This window comes from Cyrtonyx montezumae, unplaced genomic scaffold, assembly GCF_038088225.1.
Source record: "Cyrtonyx montezumae isolate F1298 unplaced genomic scaffold, pur_monq_1.0 scaffold_5, whole genome shotgun sequence".
NCBI lineage: Eukaryota > Metazoa > Chordata > Aves > Galliformes > Odontophoridae > Cyrtonyx > Cyrtonyx montezumae.
Window position 1 is genome coordinate 19,015,975 of NW_027072056.1, and position 26,174 is coordinate 19,042,148.

Sequence of the window (26,174 nt, forward strand, 5' to 3'; positions counted from 1 at the left end):
CGCCGGCCCAGCGCGGGCGGGACCACTTGTGGTGGGGGGTGGGGGGGTACGGGAAAAGGCGTAGAGGGGGAGTGACACCGGGAGGGGTGAGAGCACAGCCCCGCGGCAGAAAGGAGGAGCTGCGCTGCGGGCGGGCGGCAGCTCGGTCGCTCTGGGGAGGGCGGTGGGCAGGGCGGCGCCGTACGCAGTGCCGCTCACCCCCTTCCCAACTCGCACTACGTGGGCTCTCATAGCGGGGCCTCTCAGCGCGCACCGGTGGAGTGGAAAGCTCCACCGTAAAACGGTAGAAGGGGAAAAGCAGCACACCCCCCCCCAGCTGCCCTGCGTCCCCGACACTTGGTACGGCCCGGCGCGCCGAGCACGGGGCTGCACTGCGCCTGCGCGGACGCCTAGGCGCCATGAGGGCTACTAACGTGCCGAAACTCGCTTCTTGCTGGTCTGGAAGTGAGGCAGCAGTGACCGCACTGTTTGAACCTGAACTCTTCAGGAACAGGGCAGGGGATCTGCTGAACTGACGGTCACCTGGAGCGTAGGACTCACGCGTGGGTGCTGTGGTTTGGTAGCCCTTTGAGCCTCTTCACTTGACTGACTAAAAGGTTTAAAGCAGGCACTGAGGAATATGGGGAATGGCCAATCCAGAACTCGTGGCACTCCCCTCAGGTGCATCCTTGGTCTGACTTTGCTGGCGACCCCACGATGAAGACTAAAATGAGAAGATTGTAATCGGTGGTGGCCTCCATGTAAATGAGATGATGGGAAGCAAAGGCTGGAGAAGGGCTGTTTAATTATAGCTCCAAATTGAAATGTATATTCTGCTAGACAAAAGGAAAATGAGATTATGTATGTCAGTACTTTTATCTATTGGGACCCGAAACTGAGTGTGGGTTACGGAAAGATCAGATTATGCCACACATAGAACTTAAAGGAAGGAAAGAAAATGGTAAACCCCAACGATTTATCCAAGCTTGGAATCAGAGGAAGCTCAATTGCTGGTGTATAACCCTCTGTTGGGAAATTCCCCTGTAAGCCCGATGTCCCCACAGGGTGGCACTCTGACCTCCCCAACCAGGGTTCTGGGGCCCTGTAGCGACGTCCTCTAAAGGGACATCCCCCAGAGGGACATCCGGAGCCTCCCCTTGCCCCTCAAATGGCTTAAGCTCCATCCAGTAGCTCATCATACTCAAGCACAGATAAGGCAAGTCACTCACGCTCCATTAAGGCAGGCAGTGGGACCAAAGAGAGACCCTGGTTTTGTGTTCCCATTCACCACGACCAATCTGTTGAATTGGAAGCAGTTTGCTGGCCCTATAGGGATAACCCAACAGCAGTGCATTGTTAGAAACTGTTGTGATTGCTATCCCACTTGGATGCTGGACACCTTTTCATTATTCCCTCACATCAGTTATCAGCTGGCTGAACTGCATTGCTGAGCTACTGTGTACTATGTGCTCCTATCATTACCAGCTTAATCACAATTTTACTTCATTCATACGCAGCTGATTCTGCCACATCCTCAGTGTCATAATCCAGCACCCCTGCACACGGGGCAGATTTCTCCCCTGCTCGCACAGCACTGAGCTTTTTCTCTGTACGGCTGGGAGCATGAGCAACTTTGAAAACACTGGTGTATGTGGGAACGATGTATTAACGCTGTGTAACTCTGAGATATGGAATACATTCCTTCATCACAGAAAAACAGTTCATGAGTAGAGGAAGAAGTACGGAATTTGCCAGGATGAGACGTAAGTCAGCCCTGGCACAGCATGGTGCCTGCTTGTCCTTAGGGAAGCCTCGCTTTGCTCATCTATGCTGCCAGGACAGAGCAGCTGCTACCACCTACAGACAGCAATTAACGACATAATTGATTCATTACAGTCAGTTTAGAGAATGAAGCCGTCCTCGCCATTGCAGATGGGCCAATGAAGCCAACAGACCCCACTGTGATGGCGGCGGGGGCCATCACGTGCCCCGCTGCGCGCAGCGCGCCTGCGCGGCCCCGCCCCCTGAGGGAGGCGAGAAGATGGCGGAAGCGGAGTGAGCGGCTTTTCCGAGGCGAGTCTGGCCGCGGGACGCGCGGAGGAGGGGGAGCGGCAGCGGCAGGCCCGGGCTGCGGTGGGGCGGGGCGGGGCGCGTAGGCGGGGACCCGCGCCCTGACGGCGCCCGGCTGCACGCAGGCCCGGGATGGGGGCCTTCCCCCGCCCCTCTCTCCGCCCGCCGCCGCGGGGCTGAGCGGAGGAGCGGGGCCGGGCTGCGGCGCGGCGGGGCGAGGCCGCGGCGGGCGGGGGACTGTGCCCTGCCTTACCTGGCCCTGCCCTGCCCTGCCCGCCGGGCCGCTCCGGGGCCGGTGCTTCGGGGACGTGCTCCCCTGCGGAGCGCGGGCCTGGTGCCACCTTCTTTTCCCTTTGGAAACAAAACCAGCCCCTCGTAACTCCGAGGTTTGGCCCAAGGCGGTGTGTGGTGTTGCTGCGGCGGGGAACGGAAGAGATCGTGTTCAGGCAGAACCGCTCCTAGAGGTTGTGCATAGGGAATCGTCGCTTTTTTTTTTTTTTCCCGTGTAGGTGGGAGCTCTAAGGAAAGGTGATGAATGGAAGTAGTAAATATTTAAAATGTTAAAAAACTTAGGGTTTCCACATAGCTTTTGCCGTGTCCCTTGGAGCAAGCCGCCGTTTGTCAGGCAGGAGCAGTGCCGTGTGTGCGCACTGTGCTGCTGACAGCGGTGTGCAGCTGCTCTGACCTCGCTTTGGGTAGTCGGTCCAAATGTTTCCATTGTGCGTGGTGTAACTTGAAGTTACGTGCTGTTTAGTATGGTCACCATTTGAATAAATACTTTTAAATGCAGTTTTCTGTTGTGCTTTGTCTCTTGGGCTTGCTTTTACGTGTGTGGTGATTGTCCAAAGCCACAATTGAGCAGTTCTGAAGCTCACTGCTAGGAGAGGATCTTTGGGATACAGCTGCACACAGTGCTGTGAATAGCTCTGGCCCCTTTATCATACTCTGTGAGCTGGGAGTTTTGCCTTTTTGATGTTGAATTGTTAACGAACAATGTCAGCAGGTTGTGTTTAATTGTTTCTGAGAACTGGTTGCAGTTAAAAATGCAGTATTGCTTTGGTGCACTTTTCAGTGCTGGGAAGGTAGTCTGAGAATTCTGTAGTGGTTTTCATGCTTTCTGTTGTTAAATGCTTAATGGATGCTGGTTTTTCTTACCTAAAAAAAGAAAAATGAAGAAGAAAACCCCTCGTCTTGTGTATTTCCTCAGTTTCCTTAAGCACCCTGTCCTGCCTTTCACTTGATACGGGCAGAAGTTTGAACAGTGTCAGCACTGAGGCAGCTCGGTGTTGTTCTGCCTGCAGAGGGCAGGACGTGCTCGTGCCAGGGCTGTCAGCTGCAGCAGGTTATTTGTCATGCTGAGGTGACCCGAGGGGTGGCACTCGGTGCCTGAGGACTGCAGGTTCATGTCGTGCCAGGCTGTGCCGATGTATGTTTCAAAGTGAGACACTTTCAGGCAAAGGCTTGCTAGCATGGGTTGGGCTTCTCATTCAGCTACTACGGAGAGATACATTGCTCGCCTCAATAAGAAGTTTTAAATGTGGCGAAGTGGTAAGGAAAATATCCAGTGTTGTTAGGCTAGTTTAAACAGTTGCATAACTGCTGAAACAAGCTAGGCAAGTTATAGGTCTAAATATTTTGATGTGCCTTTAATGCCCTCTGGAGGAGGCAGGATTTTTTATTCAAGGCACTTTTCATTGGCATTGTGTGGAATTTGTTTGAAGTGGTTTCAAAAGTGATGTTGTTCTTGTTACAGTTGAAGTGCTTAATTTGTCTGTGCTTGCTTGTGCTCTCCTGCATGTGGATAAATGACATCTGTAATATACGACAGATCTGAATGGTTAACAATGAAGCTGTACTTTCCTTCGCTTCTAGTGGTGTAAGATCTGTGCTTTGAAAGCAGACTTCATTGTCAGTGTCCAAAGATATCCATGCAGTGATGGGGGCAATGCATCTATTTGGGTATTTCATGTAACTGGTTATGTGTGCGGTGCAAGTCAGTATGGAAAACTTATTGGGGAGGAGGATATTGTTTTATATGTTTTCTCTGAGTGCCTTTTTAAGCCACATTTTTGGATGGCCACGTTGCATTCTGCATTCAGCAGTGCATCTCCCTGGTGGGCATTTTGTTAAGCACTTAGCAATGCTTTTTTTTTTTTATCCTAGTGCATTGCAGCTCTCTAAATGATTATTTTTCTGAGCTCTTCTTTATTGTGAAAAGGAAGTATTTCTCCCAACCTGCTCTTTTTAAACATCCTTGTAAAAGCAATAAACTGTAACTAAGCTATTTCCTGTTAACCATAACACTAAAGCTTAAAAAAAAAAGAGGTAAGATAAATAATCCTCATACACTGAAATATGAAATTAATTTCAGTTCTAACGATGTCTTAGGAGAGAGATTGTATTCTGCGGCAGAAGGTGGTTTTGTTAGGTTAGGAAAAAGCTGTCAGAGGTGTTTTTGGCTTTTTTTTTCCTGTTATTATTGCTGTATTTTGTGAGGCACTGCTGTAGGAAGTTAAAGCCTTTTTCCTTTACAGTTTCACTCTTTCCAAATGGAGCATGTCACCACTGATTACAGCTGAGGAATTGCTTTGCTAAATGCACAGATCGGGGAACCAGTGGCTTCTGTACTATGCTGTGGGGAAGAGGGACATGGCAGTTTGCCTGTGCAGTGTGCTGGAAGACATCTCTATGTTTCTGAATTGGTCTCCTGTTGCTCCTTGTGATGCAGCTTAGGAGTTCTTACCCACTTCTGTCTATAAATTCCATCAAGTAATAGCTGACACTCTTTTATCCATCTGCAAATTATGTTATTCTATCCCTATGAGACTTAGATTTTTCTCCTTCAAAAGCAGTATGTCATGTCTTTTGTTTGTGAACTGCTTCCATTTCAATTCTACCAGGCTGGACAAACACTGCTCAGCTATGGAGAATGAGCCAAGCACAACAACATGTTCTGCATCTACAACCACCATTACCACCACCTCCACGTCCCGGACACAGCTCCCACAGATTTCTGTCTACAGCGGCTCTGACAGGCATGCTGTCCAGGTACTGGGCCACCAGATGCTGTTTCCTGTCCTGTATAATCCTCTCAAGGTTTTTCACAGTGCTTTACACAAAATTAGCACACAAAATTAACTTTCCATTCTTCTGTCTTTGTCAGTGTCTGGCTTAATATTGTCACAGTGTTTCAGTACTGTTTACTGGATGATACCAGACCACTTAAGAGTAGCACAGACTCCAGGCCTGCCTTCCAAGTAGTGAGAGAAAAATCTTATGCAAAAGTTTGGTTTTATCATTATTCCATAAAGAGATGGATTACTAACATAAAATTTTATGAAGTAGCAGTACAGTATAAAGGTGTTTGCTTGACTTATGTTGCCTGCAGAGATCCAGAGGTATGCTTGTGCGTGTAACTCTGCTTCTTGGATCCACCTGCATTTTGTTCTTCATTAAATAAGATCACCTGGGATTTTGTACAGCATCTTCTGCTGGGTTTGATAAAGAATCTCATACACTCTCCTCATCTTACAAAAAATGGAATGTTGTGTAGGATGAGATCAAAATTGATATCTTGATATCTTTTGATAAGATCAAAAATGGTACTGTACAATGGATTGCCCAGGCTTCATTTGTAAACCTTGGATGTGTTCATAGTCACTATGTTTGGTAACTTTGTTGAGAAAAGTGGTGATGGAGCAAATTCAGTATTATCTAATTGGTGTGAACAGGCATTATTTGGCTTTATTTCCTTATACAGGTAAACTTCATCATCGTGTCAGCATGTTGTGTACTTTATAATTGTAATAATTGCCTACTGATTCATCACAGGTTATTCAGCAGGCCTTGCATCGTCCTCCTAGCTCAGCTGCTCAGTACCTCCAGCAGATGTATGCAGCCCAGCAGCAGCATCTAATGCTGCAGACTGCTGCTTTGCAGCAGCAGCACTTAAGCAGTACCCAATTTCAGAGTCTGGCAACTGTACCACAGGTGAGAGCTAAGATTGCTGAAAAGTAGTGGTTTACTGCTTTCTAGAGTAGGACTACAATTCTAGAGCATTATCAAACATAATAACAGGTTAAGTGCCTGAGCTTTTAATGTCTCACTGTAATTCACTGTTATATTTTAATGACTTTGTTCTTTTAAATTGCATCTTCCAAACTATTTGGAAGATTTAGTCAGCCTGTGAGGTGCTCCAGGAGGCGTCCATTCCATGCTTTACTGCATACATTATAATGCATCATGTAAATCATCAATCAGGAAAAAAATGTATATTACAAATAGACTACTTCAATCTTCATCCCATTATTTTTTTCTGAAAGTTAATGGGGAAAGCAATGAATAGCCATCTGCTTTAGTAAAATCAGATTCAAGTTGTGAACACCTGGCATGTTGGTGTGTCTTGCCACACGTCTGGCTGTGTTGTAAGTAAAGGCACAATTCAATTTTAACTCCAAGTGTGGAAATACAGGAAGTAAATGACAATGGTACTTTTCATTTCTGAAGCAAAGCTTTTAATAGCCACAGAACATTGGAGTAGGCCTTCTGTGAAAACTCAAGCAGTGGAGAGACTTCCCTTGACCTCAGTTGTCTGTGGGCTGACAGTACTATCTTGCAGAGATAGGTGGCTGTTAATAATATTGTATGAGGAAACACTAATGCAGGTAAAAACTTCAGGGGTACAGCTGCTTATTGTCAGAACTAGGATGGGCTCTTCTGTGGTTTTGCTTTCTACTTATATACCTTTTCCAGTAGGTCAAGATGATATGTTGATTTATTTTTTGTGATGAACATTTGCTATTATGGAGATACAGTGAAGAGGTTTAGATTGGGGAAGGCTAAGAAGTTTTGGTGTGCAGTCTATTAAAATATCTGTACCTAAATCACTGCCTCTGTATTCAACTGAAAGTCAGGAACAGTGTAGTGCTGTAGATACTTGTTGTGTATACATGAATTATAATTCTAGGCCATGTGAGGATGTTCTTTGCAACATTCATAAAACTTAATTCAATTTTAAAGGCTTCTAATCATAATAAAAATTAAAATAAGTTTTAATAACAGCTTTTATGATGTCATGTTAAAGGCTCTGAGCCCTGTAGGTGATGAGCTGATCTGTTAGCTCCATTGTTAGCAGTTTGATAAACTTTACCTCTTATGGTTTCTGTTCAGGTCTCAGTCTGTGGGAGTCTCCCTAGAAAGCTGGAGAGGGAGTTCAAGGTATTTGTCACCTTGCAGATACCAGCTCACAGTGTGCAGATCAGAGGAATAGGCTTTCAAAGTGAGCAGTAATCCTGCTGCTAACCCAAGAGAAAGGTTAATGGTAGAGAAGAGTTTTTCTGACCGTTTATGCAATGATATGAACATCACTTAAACACTTCTTGATTTCAGTATTTGACGCCTATTCTTGCTATCTAGGCAAGCCTGTCAGGTGGGAGGCAATGTACTTCCCCCACTGGGAGTGTCACTCAGCAGTCAAGCATGTCGCAGACCTCGGTACGTAATTGAACAAAGCCCTCCATCCATTCTCAACCCCTGTTGGTTATTCTATAACTATTTGGCAGCAAAGAAAATACTTTAGTATTTAAATTTGTGTGGTTAAACGGAGTGTTACAGGTACACTAAATAGCAGAGTGATGGCTGCACTTCTAGTGTCTGCCACTCAACCTGGTGTGTGCAGTTGTTGCTGGTTGGTGTTGGAGGCTTCCCTGGTCCCAGCCCACTCTTGGTGCCCTGAGGGGCAGCTGTGCACTCAGCAGGCACTAGTGAACGTTCAGACCTCTGCAGGAATCTCTTCCTGAGCTTTCACTTCTTACTGGATTTGTTCACAGTAGCTTCCTTATTCAGGGCACAACTGTAGGTTGAAATGTAACTGCATATACCACTGATTACAGAGCACTGAATCTAACAAATCCAAGTCATTGCTCACTTATATGAAATTGGTTAAAGTGTTTATAGCTTTCATTCTTTTATCATCTTTTATCATGCATCTCTTATGCACTTTAACTTTCTCCATATTCTGATCATGTGCTCAGGTTTGTTGTTAGCAGCTCTGTGTTCTGTTTGCACTACATTTCTTGAAATAACATCTTCGAGTGTGTAGTTTGCACAGTCTCCTTTGTACAGTTCTACAGTTGTCTCAAGTAGGACTTTGTTAGTCCTACAGACATCCTGCTTATTGATCATGCCCTCAAGCTGTTCATGGTTTCAGTGCATAGCTTCAGTGATTTAACTGTATGGCTTCTTTTTAAGCTCTCATAGCATTGCTTTGGCTTACAATTGTTAGAAGTAAAATTATTCATTAAATTTGAGATAAAGTTTTTAAAGATGTCTGATGTTAAACTAACAGAATAATTGGGCTTGGATTTTTCAAGGAAATCTTAAAGTGATCTAAAAGAGCTGGGCACTTAACTCTGTTAGACGTGTTAGAACAATCAGACCAGCTTTTGCTTGATGCCAAAGAGAAATTTTCAAGGAGCATTTATTATGAAACTGGAGAGAGCTGGAGTTTCCAATCATTTTTAAGTGTGTGTATGAGAAATCTGAGTCTGTGCATGGCAGCACAAGTAGGCATCCTGGTGAAGGTTAATAATAAGCATCTCAGAAGTTGTCAGTCCAGTCAGATAATACAAGATATTTAAATAATGAAATGTTTTTCTTAAAATATGACAAGCTCATGCTACATGTTGAATAAATGTGTTTCTATGAGGTTTTTTTCATATGTTGTAACATCATTGTTTATATTTGTTGATGCTTATTATGTACTGCTAAAAATTCCTTTTAGTTTGAGAATGGAAATGTGTAGTCTTGCCAGAAACTGTTTCTTTGATGTTTGGCTCAGTACATTTTTGGTATCTTTACAGTTCAGAGGTTTCAACTGACCCTGCCATTTTTGTCAAAGGCTTTCTGGCTTTAAACCCTAGGATGATTGAATTTCCATGACAGAAGCAATATTTTTGTTTCCTTAGATTAACCTCTCCACCTCTCCTACACCTGCACAGATAATAAGCCGTTCACAGACCTCCAACACTACCAGCAGCAGTATTACCCAACAGACTATGTTGCTAGGGAGTACCTCTCCAACCCTGAGTTCAAGCCAGGCTCAGATGTATCTCCGAGCTCAAATGGTAGGTTTTGTTTGCAATCCTTAGGCTTGATGGTTGGCTTGGTTTGTTTTTTCTCAAAACAGTACTGTTTCCATTCTTATTGTGTTTCTAGGAATTGTTTTGGTATTTTTCTTTAGTTTCAGGAAGCGTTGAGAGTTTAGTTACTAATTTATGAATATCAAACTCTGGAACACTAAAGATGTCAGGTTTGCTATAGTTTAGTTCTCTGTTTGAAGCCTGCTAATGTGTTTTTAGCTTAGTCTTACTACAGCTGCTAAATGGATCAAGCAAAGGAAAAGTATCGGAAGAAATCTGTCTTCTCTGGCTATTTAAAAGTGAAATGCTGGAGTCTGTCCACTTCCATGTTCAGGACAGCACTTTTCCTACACGCTGATAACATAAAGAGTTCGTTTTCTTGCATTATTAGCTAAGATTCTCTCTGGAATTTGAGTTGGATGCATAACTTTGGTTCTCCTTAGGTTCATATGAAAATCATTAGATTCTTCCCTATTTATATGTGATTATTCATTTTAAGTTATCTTTCTATTTACTGAAAGTAAAGCAGTATCTAAAGTGGAAAAAAAAAAAAGTAACTCTTAGAAGCTGAACATCACGGCGTATGACATGTGCTTTAATTTTACAGAGAAATACCACTTTTCTTTAAGGTATTCTCAGAGTTGCATTCTGTTACCTGGTATTTTTTCTTGTTTAATAGCTCATTTTTACCCCTGCTACCACTGTGGCTGCTGTCCAGTCTGACATTCCTGTTGTCTCATCATCTTCCTCATCGTCCTGTCAGTCTGCAGCTACTCAGGTGAGTGTGTGTCAGTTTCTTAAAGCTATGTTCAAACAGAGTGTGTCAAAACTGGGAAGTAAGGAAGCTTTATGCTTAAGAAATTACTTAACTTCAGAAATTAGTAATTGTATTGTTTCTGTACATTTGCTGTGTTCTCTCTTTACTGTCATCATGCATTTAGGGGTGATTGCATTGTATGTAAAATTGGGATTCTAGGTATAAAATTTCACCTCACTGGAATTCTCTCTCCTCCTTATTACCTTGAATAACTTCATGCTTTCAGCTGAACTTGTATTGTCATTTCACTACTCAAAGTAATTATACTTTGTGATCTGGAAAAACATGGTACAGCACGGCTCTACAGAATGTTAGTCGCTGTCTCCTGCTGTGAAAAACAAACATGTGTCCAACAAATTCTTGCTTTCATGAAAGACCTTCCCTTCTTTCCTAACAGTTTCTTTTAAAGATTTTAATAATGCATTTTGTTCAGAATCCTTCTGGAAATCCAAGTAGATCACTCCAGTTGAATGTTCTCTTGTTTGCTATTTTTATCATAGGCACTTATGTGTGTTTTTCTTCACGATTTACAATTTCTCAGGTTCAGAACTTGACACTGCGCAGTCAAAAGTTGGGTGTATTGTCAAGTTCACAGAATGGCCCACCAAAGAGCAGCAGTCAAACTCAGTCACTGTCTTTGTGTGCCAATAAACCAGTAAGCAGCACCAAGAGCAACCAACCAGAATCCTCAGAAAGCAATAGAAAAGGTGATAGCCCAACACCAGAGTGTCGCAGCACGCCGGTCACACGGACATCAAGCATACATCAGTTAATAACACCAGGTAGGATGAGAATGAAGCTATAGAAGTAGTTGAAGTAGTTTGTTTGTTATGGTTCTGTCAGAGTCTAATGCTTTCTTTTAGATCTTCCTTGTAAGTAGTGTTTAATGTTTAATACTAAGTGTACTTATTTGTTGGTATTTGAAGTTATGTGGGCTTTTGATTTAGAAGAGTGTTACTGCAGTGTTCTGAAAACACAGTACAAATGCAACACAGCAATTGCAATATGCAGGTGAATCACAGTTACTGGTCACTGTGACACACACTTACAATGGTGCAGTGAAGGCAGTGAAACCACCTCAGGCCTGTTGTTCTCCCCAGAGTCCATTTTGTTGGTCATCTTTTTTGTGGCAGTGTTTTTGTTTTGTTATATTTCAAATAATTTTAAAAATCTGTAGGTAATAGTTCTTCAGAAACTTAATTTTTAATTAAGCAGTGAATGAAGAAAAGCATGCAGTAGGTTAGTTGTGCATTTACACTGCATGCCATATGTTTGCTTTTTAGCTTTCTTATTTTGGAAGAGTAAGGGTTGCCTAGAGAATTGGTTTAAATTCTAGGGATTTAGCTTGCCTTAATGGCAGCTTTTAGAGGAGTAAGACAAGCTTCAGTTACTGAGCCTTAATACTCCAGACTTGTTTCTGGAAGGAATGAAGTCCATTTTTAGTAACAGAATAAATAGTAAAATACACAAATTATTTCTCAAGTGGAAAAGAGAAAGCAAGAAGAGGCATGTGGAGAAAAATACGTGTGTGCATGCACTCAGGCACTAAGGAATTACTAGTGAGTCAGTGGCTCACTTAAACATGTCGTGTCTCTGGAAGTTGCACTGCCTTTAGGTTCATACCTTTCACTTTGTGGTTTCTGGTTCTGATTCGTGCTGAGCTCTCACCATATTGTTTGGAGTGCCTTAAAATCATTACCTGAAGTTTAACTTGGCAGTTATGAACGAATCTTTCTGATTGTGATGCATCTCTTCCATTTCAGACTCTTCTAAAACAAAGGTTAAATCCGTTTAAAATTGCATGAAATTCTTAAGTAAAAGAGAAGACCAGGTCAGCAATAATCTTAGAACTAGCACCAAATAAGTGTAGATAACTATATAAAACTGTTGTATGTATGCCTATACATGTAAAAAAAAAACACATGACTGTAATTGCTGCAGTTTGCTTTGAAATTGTTATATTCCTTCAAGTTCTTGTATATGCTGTCAAATGAGGTATTTCTAAACTTGGATCTGAAGGTCTGAAAAGTTGTGCAGGGCATACTTGGAAGTAAAAACTTTTTCTTTTTTTTTTTTAATAATGTTCTCTGGACCCAAGGGCATGAATGCTAATGGTCACTTTTTTTTTTCCTCCTCACAGCTTCATATTCTCCATTGCAACCCCATTCTCTAGTAAAACATCAGCAGATTCCACTTCATTCACCACCTTCCAAGATTTCCCATCATCAGCTGATACTGCAGCAGCAGCAGCAAGTCCAGCCGATTGCACTTCAGGCTCCTTCTGGTCAGGAGCCCCCTCCATCACAGCACTGTCTACCACTCCCAAGCCATAGTCTTCCTCCAGCTCCTAGCAGTGTGCAGTCTCATTGCTCACCTATTCACATCCATCCTCCACCTCTTACACTGTCTCCCACTCCATCCCAGTCAGCTCAGCAGTCAGTCGTGGTGTCCCCTCCTCCTTCACACTCCCCTAGTCAGTCACCCACAATAATTATTCATCCTCAAGCACTTATCCAGTCCCAGGCAAATTCCCTTGTGCCAGCAGCTCTTCAACCAGAGCAGTCTGCTCCTCAGCAGACTACTACGAGTTCAGTGCGACCAATTGCACCGCCACTTAATCTTCCATCGCACCTTCCGCTTCCACCTTCCCCTGCTGTACATATGGGATCAGTAGATCAGCCCAGCTTGGTTTCCCCAGGCCAGCAGATAGTGTCCTCCGCACCGCACCAGCAATATTCAGCCTTGCAGTCCACACCTATCCCTCTTGCAGCTCCTCCACAACTGTCAACATCTTCAACCCAGATACAGCAGCTGCCGTTGCAATCTGTGCAGTCTTTACAAGTGCAGCCTGAAATTCTATCTCAGGGCCAAGTTTTGGTTCAGAACACTTTGGTTTCTGAGGAAGAGCTTCCTGCTGCAGAAGCTTTGGTCCAGCTGCCATTTCAAACTCTTCCACCACCGCAGACTGTTGCAGTGAATCTTCAAGTTCAGCCATCAGTACCAATTGAAACTCCAGTGGTAAGTGCTCAGAAACCATCTTCTGTTTGATTGTGCTTCTGTTTAAGATGGAGGACAGTCTTTAGCTACAAGGGTGTGTGCAGATTAACATACGGGGAACTGTAAAGATCTACTGTTGGAAAAAGTTGAATTCTCTGGTCTGTTTGATAGGAGAACCATACCTCTCTTAAAATGCTGTTCTTTTTAATAACATAATTTTGCTCTCCATTGTCATCATGATGCCCGCAGAGTTCATTGTCTTATATGCAGTTAAAAACTAGTATGTTATTAAATGAGCATATTTTAACACTTGTCATTAAAAAATGAAACAAAACTGTTATCTGATTCTTCTAAAATATTGAAATAGACTGGAAACCTTTCTAAAGCGATTGTTTGGATGTAGATTTACCAAGTGGAGAATGTGTGTGAAGAGGAGATGCCTGAGGAGTCTGATTGTGTCAATATGGTCAGAACACCTACGCCACCGACTTTGTCTCCACCAGCAATAACCTTGGGGAATGGAGATGCACTTAATTCAGAAGAGCCTTTGTCGGGTGAGAACAAATGTAGAACTAAGGTAGCTGTTCTGCTTAGTACTTAGGGAAGTAAAATGTGTTCTTGAGAATGGTTTGATTGCCAACTAGTCAGTCAAAGAAAATCAGGTTTTGAGGGTAACAATAAACTTTAGAGATAAGTCTGTGTTACAGGACCCTAAGTACAGAGCTGGGTTTGTTTATAGCTCTTCTGAGTGTATATGTAGACATAAATCACAGAAATATCACATACTTTGTTTTTCAGACCATGTGGGGCTACCTTCAGTGACATCATCAGTCAGTGCCTCTGTAATTAAATCTCCATCCGACCCTTCGCATGCCTCTATCCCACCACCACCTCTTTTGCTTCCAGCTGCAACAACAAGGAGTAGCAGCACATCAATGCCCAATAGCATTCCTAGTCTAGAAAATAAACCTCCACAGGCTATTGTTAAACCACAGATCCTGACTCATGTTATTGAAGGCTTTGTGATTCAGGAGGGTTTGGAACCGTTTCCTGTAAGTGTAAAAGTTGCTTTGAATTTTTTACTACTAATTCTTAAAGTAATCTATTTCTATAGATGGTTTTCTAGCTACTTAGCTCATTAAACTTGGAATATTTTTTTCAAATGTTGGGGTGTACCTCTTCCCTGCTTGATAACTTGTTTCTTACAGCACTTCAACATACTTCTCTTACGTATTTCATCAGAAATTGAGCTGCTGTTTGGCTTGCAGATATCACTAGGTGGCAAGGTACTAAATGAAACAGGGGCTATACAGAGATAAGTACAGAGGGTTAATTTAGGCTAACATTTGCAATAACTTTGTATTATGCTCATCTGTCTCCTACACACCTCAGTTTAAGTGATAAATTAAACCTCTGAGCTGATTCCTTGTATAAAGTACCCCTTTACTGAGTAATAACGTGTCTGCTAAGAATTAGTGTTAAAAACTTTAAATCCCCCAGTGGCCAATTTCAAACCTCTGAGCCTCCGTTTTTAAAGGATGTTACCTTCTGCCTCATTTAAAAAATATAATCCATCTCTTTTTCCAGTTCCTTCTTTTTTCTAGATTTAATTTGTCTTCCTTAGTTGAATGTAATTGCAAGCTCTGCAGAGCAGGAATGAGTCTCAGTATTTGAGAAAAGATGTGTAGGACTTTGACACTGTGTATTAATGACTCATTGATAAAAGAGTAGAAACTGCTGATCTCAATTACAACTGCTAACTCACAAATACTATTTCCAGTGATTCATTCTTCAGTTAACCATTGTTGCTTTGCTTTTATTGCAATAGGTAAGTCGTTCATCTTTGCTGGTAGAACAGCCTGCAGAAAAAAGATTGCTAGTGGAGGGTCAAATCATGAGTGTTATGTGTGTTGAATCAGACTTGCAGAACACAAAACATGCAGACAACTCATCGGACACAGAGATAGAGGATATGATTGCAGAAGGTTTGTAGTTTTTGTTTAAATACCCATTTTTCCCTTCTGGTCTGTTTCTTACAGAAGCCCATCCTGTCTTTACATCTGGAATCTTCCTCTAGTCTTTACACCATCTCTAATACAAACTGTTTTAAAATGTTTCTAGCTAGCTACAGACCATAACAACAGTTGCTGTGGATACACACACGTCGAGAAGTTTGTGCTTGTCCTGCCTAGAATACAGTGGTTTCTAGCACAGTTTGTGAGCTAAAAACACCCCCAGTTCCCCATGCAACATCTGAACTGCTCATTGTTGTGGTTTCTTTAGAACTCAGCAATCAAATGTTTTAAGTGTGTTACCTCACGGTTAGCATTCAGGCCCAAGTGTAGGCAGCCTCATGGATGTTAGGAAACAGAAATTAAACCATGGGCTGTCCCAGGGAAGCCAAGTTATTCTCTAATTCACCGTTTAAATTCCTCCAAGACTAGAAAATCCACGATTTTGCTGCCAGTTTTTTTTCTTCTTTCAGATCTAAGCCATAGTGAGCAGAGCAAGAAGGGGCAGATACAGAGCCTGCTACTGCTGTCATGCAGAAAATGAGGATACAGGTCTGCACTGGGGCTGCAGCTGAAGTCAGGACTGTGTGCAGAGCAGTAGCAGGTGTTCCCATAGCTGTGCTTCAGCTATCACCCACAGCATGCATTATTCATTCTCACCTAATTAAAACCATTTTTCTTATGGGATCTTTCAAGAGAAGCATACCAATGACATTTTGTTGGGTACTGTGGTCCTTGCCTTGCTAAATGGTGCTGAAGTGCAGTGAGGAAATTGACAACATTTGTTACATGTCTTGACAAACAGATTAGCTCAAAACACAGTCTTTCAGATTATCAGATTCTGGTAAATTATTTTTTAATAGTTTATCTTTCTCATGCCTTGCAGGGCAAGGATGAAAAACAAGTTGAAAACTTTGCTTTACATGGATTCTAAAATCTAAAAGGAATATTTACTGATAGTGAAGTTAAATAAGCACTGTTAGATTTTTGCTTGGGGTTGTTTTGTTTTACAGCTGTGGCAGTGTGCATCTCTGCTTGAAATGAAGAGTATAATTTGTAGCATTGATTTTAATAAGAACTGGTTTAGATTGAAAGCTCATTTAAAAAAAAAAAAAGATGGGTTGCAGTCTTCCTGTGTGTTCATATCCTTGCAAAAAGTAAGAAACAGTGGAGCCAATGCCTGAAAATAAATCATAATTTCCTAGATTGTCTGACTGTGATTGCATGTACTAGTGTAGTCTGCAGCCCTCTGTATTCTGTAGTAACAGCCTAATTTAGGTAATAGATATCTGAAGTGCTCTGCTTTGTACCTTTTGATTGTGTTATAATTTAGATGTCTATATAGAAAAATGAAGGAACGATTAATGCAGTATTCATTTCTTTATATATAACGTTATACTGAAAAATAACTTGGGGCCCATACCTCATTTTTCACATAGGCATGGCAGGTGAAATCTCAGGAAGCAAGCATCTGGCATAGTGATAGTGGTGGGATGCAGTTACACTATTTTTTTTCTAAACTTTTGCTTATTTAACTCAAAATCTGTTATTTTTTTCTGTGTACCTGAACAGTGGCCTGGTCTCTGATGAGAGCTTCCATGTAACTAGGTCCTTGGAGGTTAGGTCCAGCAATGTGAAGCCAGCAAGCACAAGAGCCTTGGGGAAGGGTGGGAATTTGTCATCTGATAAATCGCATGACCTCATTGGATGTTTTTGGTTGTTTTACAGTACAGTGGATTTGTACTTTTATAGACAGAATGAGACCTGCAAATCTCTTAGCTCATGTAGCTTAGTAAATCCTTAGAAAATATTAATTTCTTAAAAGCACAGCTTTCTGAATTTGTGTTAATTTTCCTTCATCCAGTATGAAGCAAGGGACATGTTGGGGTTCTTCTGTATCTTTATTAATACTTGTACCCCTGTTGCAATAGTTGTTTTGCCTTTAGCATGGTAAACGGTAATTTAATTTTTAATAGCATTTCTGAAGAACCTTTCAGTATTAACATTGCATTGTCTCTCAGATACCAAACATCTTGTCTGTTGTTTTATGGAATTACTCAAGCATTCGTGTTTCTGCTTTCAGTTGTCATTCCTGGAAGCTGATGTTAGGTTTATGTACTCAATTTGTGATTCATTGTCAGATGAGGTAGGAGATATCCAAGATTGGGAGGGACCTACATGTGCAGAAGTCAGGCAGAGGAGATTTTCTGGTACTAAACAAAGGTTTAGATTCCATATGAGGTGATTCTACCACATACATGTAAAAGACTTTAAGCATCAATTACTGCTTAAAACTGTTGTTGCTTTTTTCTCTTATTATGTACTTTGTGAGGTTTTTTTTTTTTTTTTGGAGAGAGCAATTTATTCGAAGGATAAATCTGGTCTTTATTTAACTTTGACTGCAAAAGGGGTAAGATTTGACATTGCCCCACGCAGAAACTGGAAATGTGTGATAATCCTCAGTGGGACACTGCTGGTGGAGGTTTTTTTGATTTCAGTTACGCCTTTGAATCCGGATACATCAGATGTGTTGTTCAAATAATTGCTTCAACCTTTTAGACTTTGTTGCATTACTTGTCACCTTGTCAGCACACTGGTTTGTGAGCTACTATTGCCACAACAATGCAACAAATTCGTGGTTCAAATCTTTTGTTTAAACCTTGATACATCGGTGCCTTTGCATTGGCTGACCCCAGGGCTGAGCTCTGAGTTTTGAACAAAAAACTACTTTGCATTTTTGCAACTAATTCTATAAAATTAAAAACGTAGAAAATGCAAAGCAAGAGACAAAGTGTGTGCAACTGGTACAGGTAAATGAGAAATGGGGAAGAAATCTGTTTTGCTTGCTGGATTTTTAAATAAATGCGTTTTGTCCATGATTTCATTTATGTGGCACACTGTTCCTTTACTTAGGTAAATGAAAATAAAGTGTTACCTTTCAGTTTGTGCCAGTTTTGCTCCTAATGATGTACTGTGTGGAGGCAAGTTTGTGTTGTTAGCTTATTTTTTCTCATGCCAGAAGCCAAGTTTGCAGACATGGCAGCATTCAGAAGCAGTCCCAGCTGTGCTCTCTCAGCAGAAGGTGTAGGCGTTCAGCATGTCAGTGCAAGGCAACATGTGTCTCATTTCAGGGCTTTCCTACTTCTTTCACTGGTGCTTCTCTCAGCGCTTTGAGTGCTTCCCAGGGAGCAGGATAAGCACTTGCTCATCTCACCAGTGCAATAAGAAATACTCCCTACCAGTAGATTTCTAAACTGATGTAGATGCTGTAATCCTTGTCTTTCTTATAAGCACATTATCTTTTTAATGGTCAAGATTCAATGTGTTATTTGCTGTGGCGAGTGCTCCTTTTGGTTGTAGCTGCTGCTTATTGAAATAAAGTATTTACAAGTTTAATGCATCATTTCATTACAGGAGAGCTTGAATTTGAAGCACATGATTCTCTTAATGAACTCTTAGAACAATTTGTAAGGACTGTAATGTGTTGGATTTTTTTAATTGATGGATGTAATTGAGGGCATACTTGTTCGTGGGTGGTTTGAAATTTAACAAGATTCTGACGAAGTTCATTGAATAATTTATGGTTCAATTTTCTGAGCTCTGTTACGGAGAGTGAGATCTGTGATGTTTTTAGTTTGGCATTTTCTTTAAATCAAAATTCTTAATTATTAGATGTATAATTAGACCTTCTTCCTGCTTGCGTAAGAAATGAGAAATTTGAGCACAGTTTTGTCCTTGAATCTGACCTCTTTATGCCTCACTCCTTCCTTTAGAGGGCCTGGATGAAATTGAAAATGAACTCCTGAAGTGTGAATTTTGTGGGAAAATGGGATATCCTAGCAAGTTTCTGCGATCAAAGCGATTCTGTTCCACATCCTGTGCCAAAAGGTACTCTGTCTGTTATTTATTGTATCTGATTAGTGGAGTAACACCCAAATAGGGTCCTGTGTTGGAAGAATAGAGCTCACTACGTGGGATACAAATGTCTATGGTAGTTTATAATGTATTTCAAGGTAAACTGATAGGTAAAATGCAGAGCTCTTTCAGAGGATGTTGTGAATACTGTTGGGCTTATAGGAGTGCTGGTGGACATTTAAGGGTTGGTCAGGTGTTTGGAAACTGAGGCAGTGGTTTGTGCAGTGCCAGTCACTGTGTCTTTGTCATATGTATTTTGCTATTGGGTAATGTCAGAGACAGAATGCTAGGCTGTGGGCTCTCCTATGGTTTTATGCAATGTGAGGGGAAAAACACTGAACTTAATGTGATTGAAATGCATATGTCAGAAGTGTTCTTAAATTTTTTTAATGTAAAAATTCACTCTGTGTGTAGAGCAGAAAAGTTATAAATAATTCAGTATTTCTAGAGCTTTTCCTTTCTAGAAAACGATGCTGCCATTTGCTTTTATATGATTGGCAAAGCCAGATGTTGGTTTCTCTTTCTCTTTGAGTTACTGTACCTTATTATGTGTACATCAAGAGAGAAGCCATAATCAAGATCTGAATGTAAGTTCTTTCATCGTCATAGATGGATGATCAGGATTTAATCCCAGATGTTTTAGAAATGGGGAATAGTTCTGTGGGGAATAGATTTAAGTTGCCTCTTAATTCTTCTGCATCAGTGTGCCTTGAAACCACCTTTCTCTTATGTCAGCTGCTTTTTTCATCCTCAGCCTCAGACATTCCCATGTTAAACAGTGGAAATGTCTGTTTTCCTCAGTAGTTGTTGGGACAGCAGTAGTGAAATAATATTTAGGAGGGAGTTGGGCTTTTTTCTTCCATCCTCATTTGCCTGGTTGCCGGCTAGGTAAAGAAAGTGAAAGCAAAAGATGTAATATGACATCAAGCTCTCAGAGAATGCTTTAGAGAAGTGGAATTTGAGTATGTGATACAACACAAAACTGTTTTTAACTGTTGCTGGGGGTGATTTAGATGTATATGATCTTGCTTCAAGACAAGGGGTTACGTGGCCTTTTCTTTCTTACATTTGTGACAGTGCTGTTTGGAATGAGGCAGCATTTCTGGAGACAACAATGTTGTTTTATTGCTAAGTCGATTAAATTCGGTCCAAAAAACAATTAGTGCATTATTGAATATATCTTACTCCTTCAGGCACAGCCTTAGTTGCACTAAGAAATTTGGGCTGTTTGCATCAGACAAGACCAATCGTTGGAATCGGAAATCAGATAGCCAAAGTCTTGGGCGACGCGGGCGTCGGCCGAGTGGCCCTGATGGGGCACCACGAGATCATTTTCTTAGACAGGTCTGTGGAATATTTGCTTAAAACTACAGCATTATTTCGGGAATTACAAATAAAATATAACAGCCTAGTGTATTTGTACTGTATTTTCCAGCTTCCAATTACCTATCCATCTGCAGAAGAAGATATGGCTTCTCATGAAGATAATGTTCCAACTGCGATGACCACACGTCTGCGAAGACAGAGTGAAAGAGAGAGAGAGCGTGAACTTAGGGAACTAAGAATTAGGAAAATGCCAGAGAGCATTAACTTGTTACCGGTGGGACAGTCAGACCCTTCGGTGTGGACTGTTGATGAAGTGTGGGCCTTTATACATTCTTTGCCTGGTATGTAATGTCCAGTTACTTGTTCCTGATTTTTGACAGTAGAGCTCCTGCTTTTTAGCATCACTCTGAGGAGGAAGGCGGTACGGTAACAGCACGAGTGTAATCGTTAGTTGGTGATAGAGACCAGAATGTGATTTGTTTCCTCTTGCTTGTTCCTTCAGCACAAATCCCGTGTTGATAGAACTAGTCCCACTTCTGCTGTTGCACCCCAGCTGATGGAGACTAGAGGTGTTCTTCCCTTCAGTCTGATTTCTCTCAAGAGGTCAGTAGAGAGATCAGACACGCTTCTTCCCCTTTACATTTATTTCTTCACTTCCCCGCTTTCTGCTTAGTCAGTAGAAAAAGCAAGAAGGGAGTCCTTTCTTTTTATGCAAGTAAAAAATTTGAAAGGCTTATGCTATAAATCACTAAAAAGGGGTAACCAGGTTTCTTCTATGAAGCTGACTTTTGTTTTGTGTTGCTTTGCTGAAATGGAGAATTCCTTATATGGATGACATACTCTTATAATAGAAGACAGAGAGGGTAGTATCTGTGGCTGTTCTCAGAAAAAGCATCTTGTTTCTCCTGGTTTACGCAGCTTTCCCTTGGCTCAGTATTTGTGCTTGTCTTTATATCATCTTCAGGTTCTTTGGTGTTTGTTTGTCTGTCATTTCCTGATCATGAGCCTCAAAGTTTTACTCCCCACCCTATCCCAGGAATGCCACTCCATCTGATCAGATATTGTAACCCTTCCCGAAAACAAGACAGGTCTCTGTAATAAGTCACCTGAGAATTGTTGTTTACCCATGTAACTCACATGTCTAAACCTTGAAACCTAGCTTAGGTTTTTACCTAATTTTCTGTTACTGTCTGTAATGCTGACCCAAGTTCCTTAGATTTAAGGCAATGTATTTGTGACTTTCTGGTGTTGCTGGGATGTGAGGACATTGCTGCTGTCTATAAAAACTATACTGTTTTTATACTTTTAATGTTCCAGTTTATTCCATAACCCTGTGATACTACATTCTATAAAAGGATAATAATTGATAAACGTAACACATTATAAATGGAGTTCATTTCCAAATATGAAATCAAAAATGTATCCTTAAAATGTGGTTTCTCTTTTGAAACACTTACTTACAGAACATTTCATTAACTACTGAATCTTTTCTGTTTGTTCTGTAAATGCATTAAGCACCGAATTTTAACAATTGATATTTTTGTATTCAATGAAAAATTATTGCAATTACTCATTTCTGTCCACATTAAGACCTAATTCCTCTTAAAAATATATATATTTAAAGTATTCACGGCCTGTTCATAGTTTTTATTGAATAGCTACAATCGTATTTTGGCAGTTGAGAGTTTCATTCTATCAGCTTCTCTGTTTCAGGAGCCTTAGGGACATCTGTTTTGATTCACTGCTATTTTTCAGTCTGTAAGCTGAGTTCTGATTGTAGTGTCAAGTGTCCTCATCAGAGTTCTGAATGCCTCTGAAGCCTTGGAACAATGTAGATGGTAGAAGGTTTTTACTGTTACTTCCTCCCAGTGAAAGAGGCAGGGGCAGTTTGAGCCCCTGCAGTTGCTCCTCCCTCCTTTCTGTAGTTGCAAGGTCAACATCTCTTGCACGTCTCCTCCCCTTTCTTGTAAGTAATTGCATAACCAGTTGTTCTGAAAACAGGAATGGGAAGTGGAGCCTCAACTAGAGTGTCTGAAAGGCTCTGAGGTGTATGGACAGCACGAATGTACTGAAACCAGGAAGTATGTGGCTACGGTGGGTGAAGCTTCCAATAAACAATGGACAATGAGTGCTCTTGTATTCATTAGATGTTCCTCTGTGTAACAGAGGTGCCATGCAGACAGCTCTTGAGCAATTTTTTGTTCCCATAATGTTCTTCCATAGTTCCTTTGAACAGTCCAACCCATAAAGAGCTTCCTTTATTATGTGTTAGGCCTCAGTAGTGTGAGCCCATGTTACTTTGTGTTCAGAAAGAGTTTACCATTTAGAGAAAAGATCCAACCCACTTAAAGTTGTGATTGATGAACTTTTGGTGAGCGTGCTGTTGAGATAGTTGTGCTAAAGCCTGCAAATCAGAATTATGTTTAACTCAGTGGAGTTAACACCTCTTGGAAAGTGTGGGTAAGTTCATTTTCTCTTCGAAATACAACAAACAGTAGAATAAGCACATCCTTGTATTGTTTGAAAGAATCCACATGAAGGTGGCTGTTCTTGTGGTGTCATCAGTCTTCCAATTGTAAGACCATGGCAATTTTCTCTTAATGAAATGAGAAAGTTGTCTGTGCTAGGACTTGAACTTTCCAGTAAGTAATCCATAAGTAGTTACAGTATAATTAGATGCTGTAGTAAAAATGACTTTCATATTACCTTAGAAGTTCCTGTTATTACTGAACTCTTTCATATGCTGTTCCACAAGGTAAAGAGGTAAGCACTGAGAACTGTGTAACTGAAAAGCTCAAGTATGGACAGTCACTGTGACTAGGAATGCACACTTCTAACCCTGTAATTCTTTTTCTGTTTCCTTCAGGTTGTCAAGATATTGCAGATGAATTTAGAGCACAAGAAATTGATGGACAAGCTCTGCTCTTGTTGAAGGAGGATCACCTTATGAGTGCAATGAATATTAAGCTTGGACCTGCATTAAAAATCTGTGCACGTATCAATTCATTGAAAGAGTCATAGGGTGAACGTGGAGGTTTAACCAACCGTTTCTCTGTGACAAAACCAGCAGTAATATGCCAATGTCTTCAGCATGGCATGAGTGTTACTGTGATGTTTTGTTAAACATCTGGGGTTTTCCCCACACAGACTTTCAGAAAAGATACATTCTGTTGATTACATCATGTAGTTCTTTGTAGTTTCCAGCAATTCATGAGTTCATGGTAAAATCCGAATAATGCATTGAGTTAAGGTGGGAGTTCATGGGAGAACACAAAGTGAAATATTCTGTTTATATTCTGTTAAATATTCCCCAGTATGTACTTGTAAGTTTAAGATCAACACCCCAGCACCCTGCGAACCTAAACACCATTTACATTTTCCTGCTGTATTGTCAGTTATGACTTTTCCCATATACAGCAGTTTTTGGACTGAAATAACAGAAGTGTCCTCAGACCCTGTGGAAGCACTAATAATGGTAAAATGCTATGCATTTAGTTGTGCTCTACAAATTTATTTTAGTCTTGGGAAAATTGTTTGTATGGAGTAGGTTGGCAACCTGTTTTCCTTGTACAGACTTACCCTCATCTCTGCCACTGTAGTGTTTTCTTTGTCTGGAAATACTATAAGCCATGTAGGCATCTCATTAAAGTCCTAATTATCAGGCTACTGAAATGCAATGGCATTACACTCTTGCCAGAGCTCACCGAAGCACATATGTTATTTTACTCTTTGTATGCTGCTGTGCACTAAAGAGGGCATTAAGATGTTAGGTTTCTAGTTCTGTGTGCTGCTAGTTAAACTAGACCAGCAGTTCTCAAATGCGGATCCTGAGAAGGTGTGAGAACACTCGGGTCAGGTTCCCAGTGCCTAGGCACGAGGGGTTGAGTTAGTTCTGGCTGCAACTTATGCTGAGAGAAGTCTGCCCTGAAGATGAGGTTGAGAGAAGGGATGGCGTAGCTCACAGTGTCTTTTTCCTGTTACCATTTCGTCTTCTAACTTGTCTTTCCTTGTAGTGCATTCCCATTGCCTCCTGGAAGCTTCCAAGCACCTCTTTGTCCACTGACTAGCATGAGCTGGGCTTGCTGTAGCCTGAGGAAGGAGCGTGGTGAGGAACTCTGTGTAGGAGCAGCTGCCATGGCAGTGGAAGGAGCCTGGAGCTGTAGGTGAGCAGGAGGACTGTGCTTTAGGCAGCACTGAGAAAAATCTCTAGGGGCCTGTTTGTGCGTCCCACAGGAGATTGTGGCTTTGGATCAGTGTCCCTTTCTTCACTCTCATATTTTATATGGAACAAATGTTTCCCCACTTACTGACATCCTCAGAAGTGAGCTCTGAGGCAGCAGCACCTTCTCGATGTTTGCTTCCCCGTTACCTGTGTACAGATGCTCTCTGAGGAATTTTGCACCTTCTGTTCCTTTCCTTTTGCAGCTCCACTCCCCTTATGTACAGGGCTAGCTCCCTAAGCTCTCCTAGTGGGAAGGAAGGGCACGTGTGCTGATAGAGTTACTGTGTATATATTTGAATGTGTATGTGTCTGCAAACAGTATTTTGTGTTTAATGCAAACTGATGCATAATACATGGTTGTGTAGGGTCTGAAATACCTCCCTGAGTATTCCTGAAAAGAAAAACTGATCCAAAATTTGAGAACTGCTGACCTAGATCGAAAGGGGTCAATGCACATACACTGGCTGAAAGGAAGGTTTGTGACAGAGTAATATGTGTATTATTTAACTGATGACCTGCAAGAGTCCACACTGGGGTTACAGAGATGTTGTGCTTCATTTTCCTTCGATTAGATATTTTTTCTTTCTTTTAAGAGGCCTTCTACCATTATATTCCAGAGATCAACATTAGATTTGTTGCTTTTAATTGCAACTGTTTGAGCTTTCTGGTAGCGGATGCTATTAACTTTTATCAACCACTGAGGCTCCAAGTTAGGACAACCCATTGCTGTTACATGCTAATTTATGGTGAGAGCCCTAATCCAAGTGGCACTAAGGGCTTTGGAGGATGCCTGGGTTTGTTTTGGAGGGAAGTTGCTAAGCACTTTCTAACTTTTTTTTCCTTGTCTTCAGTTACTGTTGTTAAATAAACTTAATTGTCAAGGTTCGGTGTTTGGCAATGTTCATTTGAAAGGTTCTCAAATGATGGAGGCTGTGGGTTCCCATGTGTAGCATTTCTGTAAGATACACCATGTAGCATATTTGTAACATAAGTTTTAAAGAATATGTTCTGTTTTAATGAGCTAATTGAAGACTAAAGATATCTTAGATATTTATCTTTTGGCTTCTGTCTTAAAGTTTTATTATTTTTATACTGAAATGTCACTGGCTAACTTTGAACCTGTCTTCTGATTGTACTGTTCTCTGCTGTTGTAAAAAGTAGGTGTACTTCAGTGTGAAGTGACAGTAGCTGAAGGCATATTTAAAGATGTGGACTTACGCTGTGAGTCTTATTTAGACCTGCGGTTAATCAGTGTTATGTGCATGAGAATTCCATGATTTTGTTCTGTGAGACAGCTTCCAGGAGAACTCCTGCAGCTCGTGTTTATGCACAGCTGTTGTGAATCACTGACAGGTGCCAGGAGCCCATTGCAGACATGATGAATGCACGTCTGCTCTGCTTCGTCTGGTGCACTACGTTCTCTGTGGTTTTGGGAGAGCCATAGATAAAGAGTTATGCTTTAAGTATTCATGAATGCAAATAAGAATGTGGGCCTTATGTATATTGGATGTTTTTTCTTTCAGTTTTTTTTTGCTGTTACGTAGGGATTTAAATCAGATACAGCTCCAATAAGCTATTCTGATAGAGCAGCACATGCATTGCAGTTTGCCAGTATTGCTGTGTCATTAAAATCTGTTCTTAAAAAAATCCCACTTGTACACAAAAGTAGACTGGAAAAGTGCAACTGAAGTCAAATT

The 26,174-nt window shown here is 41.3% G+C and overlaps 1 protein-coding gene across 5 annotated transcripts; it reads left to right on the forward strand.

Annotated features, from left to right (window-relative positions):
- The first annotated feature begins 2,010 nt into the window (after positions 1-2,010).
- Positions 2,011-24,491, forward strand: PHC3 (polyhomeotic homolog 3). 5 transcript variants are annotated; one of them, XR_010622929.1, is made up of 16 exons: positions 2,011-2,052; positions 4,950-5,097; positions 5,881-6,039; positions 7,465-7,542; positions 9,015-9,173; positions 9,868-9,966; positions 10,547-10,787; positions 12,146-13,023; positions 13,406-13,556; positions 13,801-14,054; positions 14,831-14,987; positions 18,788-18,902; positions 20,123-20,273; positions 20,365-20,596; positions 20,758-20,858; positions 23,122-23,174. XR_010622929.1 is itself a non-coding variant. In XM_065748466.1 (15 exons), exons 2-15 carry the CDS (start codon positions 4,972-4,974, stop codon positions 23,274-23,276), a joined length of 2,955 nt encoding a protein of 984 aa, XP_065604538.1. In that variant the 5' UTR covers positions 2,011-2,052; positions 4,950-4,971; the 3' UTR covers positions 23,277-24,491. The 5 variants fall into 5 exon arrangements, 4 of the variants coding, with proteins under 4 accessions (XP_065604538.1, XP_065604540.1, XP_065604541.1 ...); XM_065748466.1 differs by lacking the exon at positions 20,758-20,858 and having other exon boundaries at positions 23,122-24,491; XM_065748468.1 differs by lacking the exon at positions 20,758-20,858 and having other exon boundaries at positions 9,048-9,173; positions 23,122-24,491.
- Positions 24,492-26,174: the final 1,683 nt, after the last annotated feature.

Coding starts and splice junctions, on each gene's coding strand:
- PHC3 (XM_065748466.1), top strand. CDS start 4,972: ATGGAGAATGAGCCAAGCACAACAACATGTTCTGCATCTACAACCACC. Junction 9,174..9,867: donor TGTATCTCCGAGCTCAAATG/GTAGGTTTTGTT, acceptor CTTGTTTAATAG/CTCATTTTTACCCCTGCTAC. Junction 13,557..13,800: donor TTCAGAAGAGCCTTTGTCGG/GTGAGAACAAAT, acceptor TTTGTTTTTCAG/ACCATGTGGGGCTACCTTCA.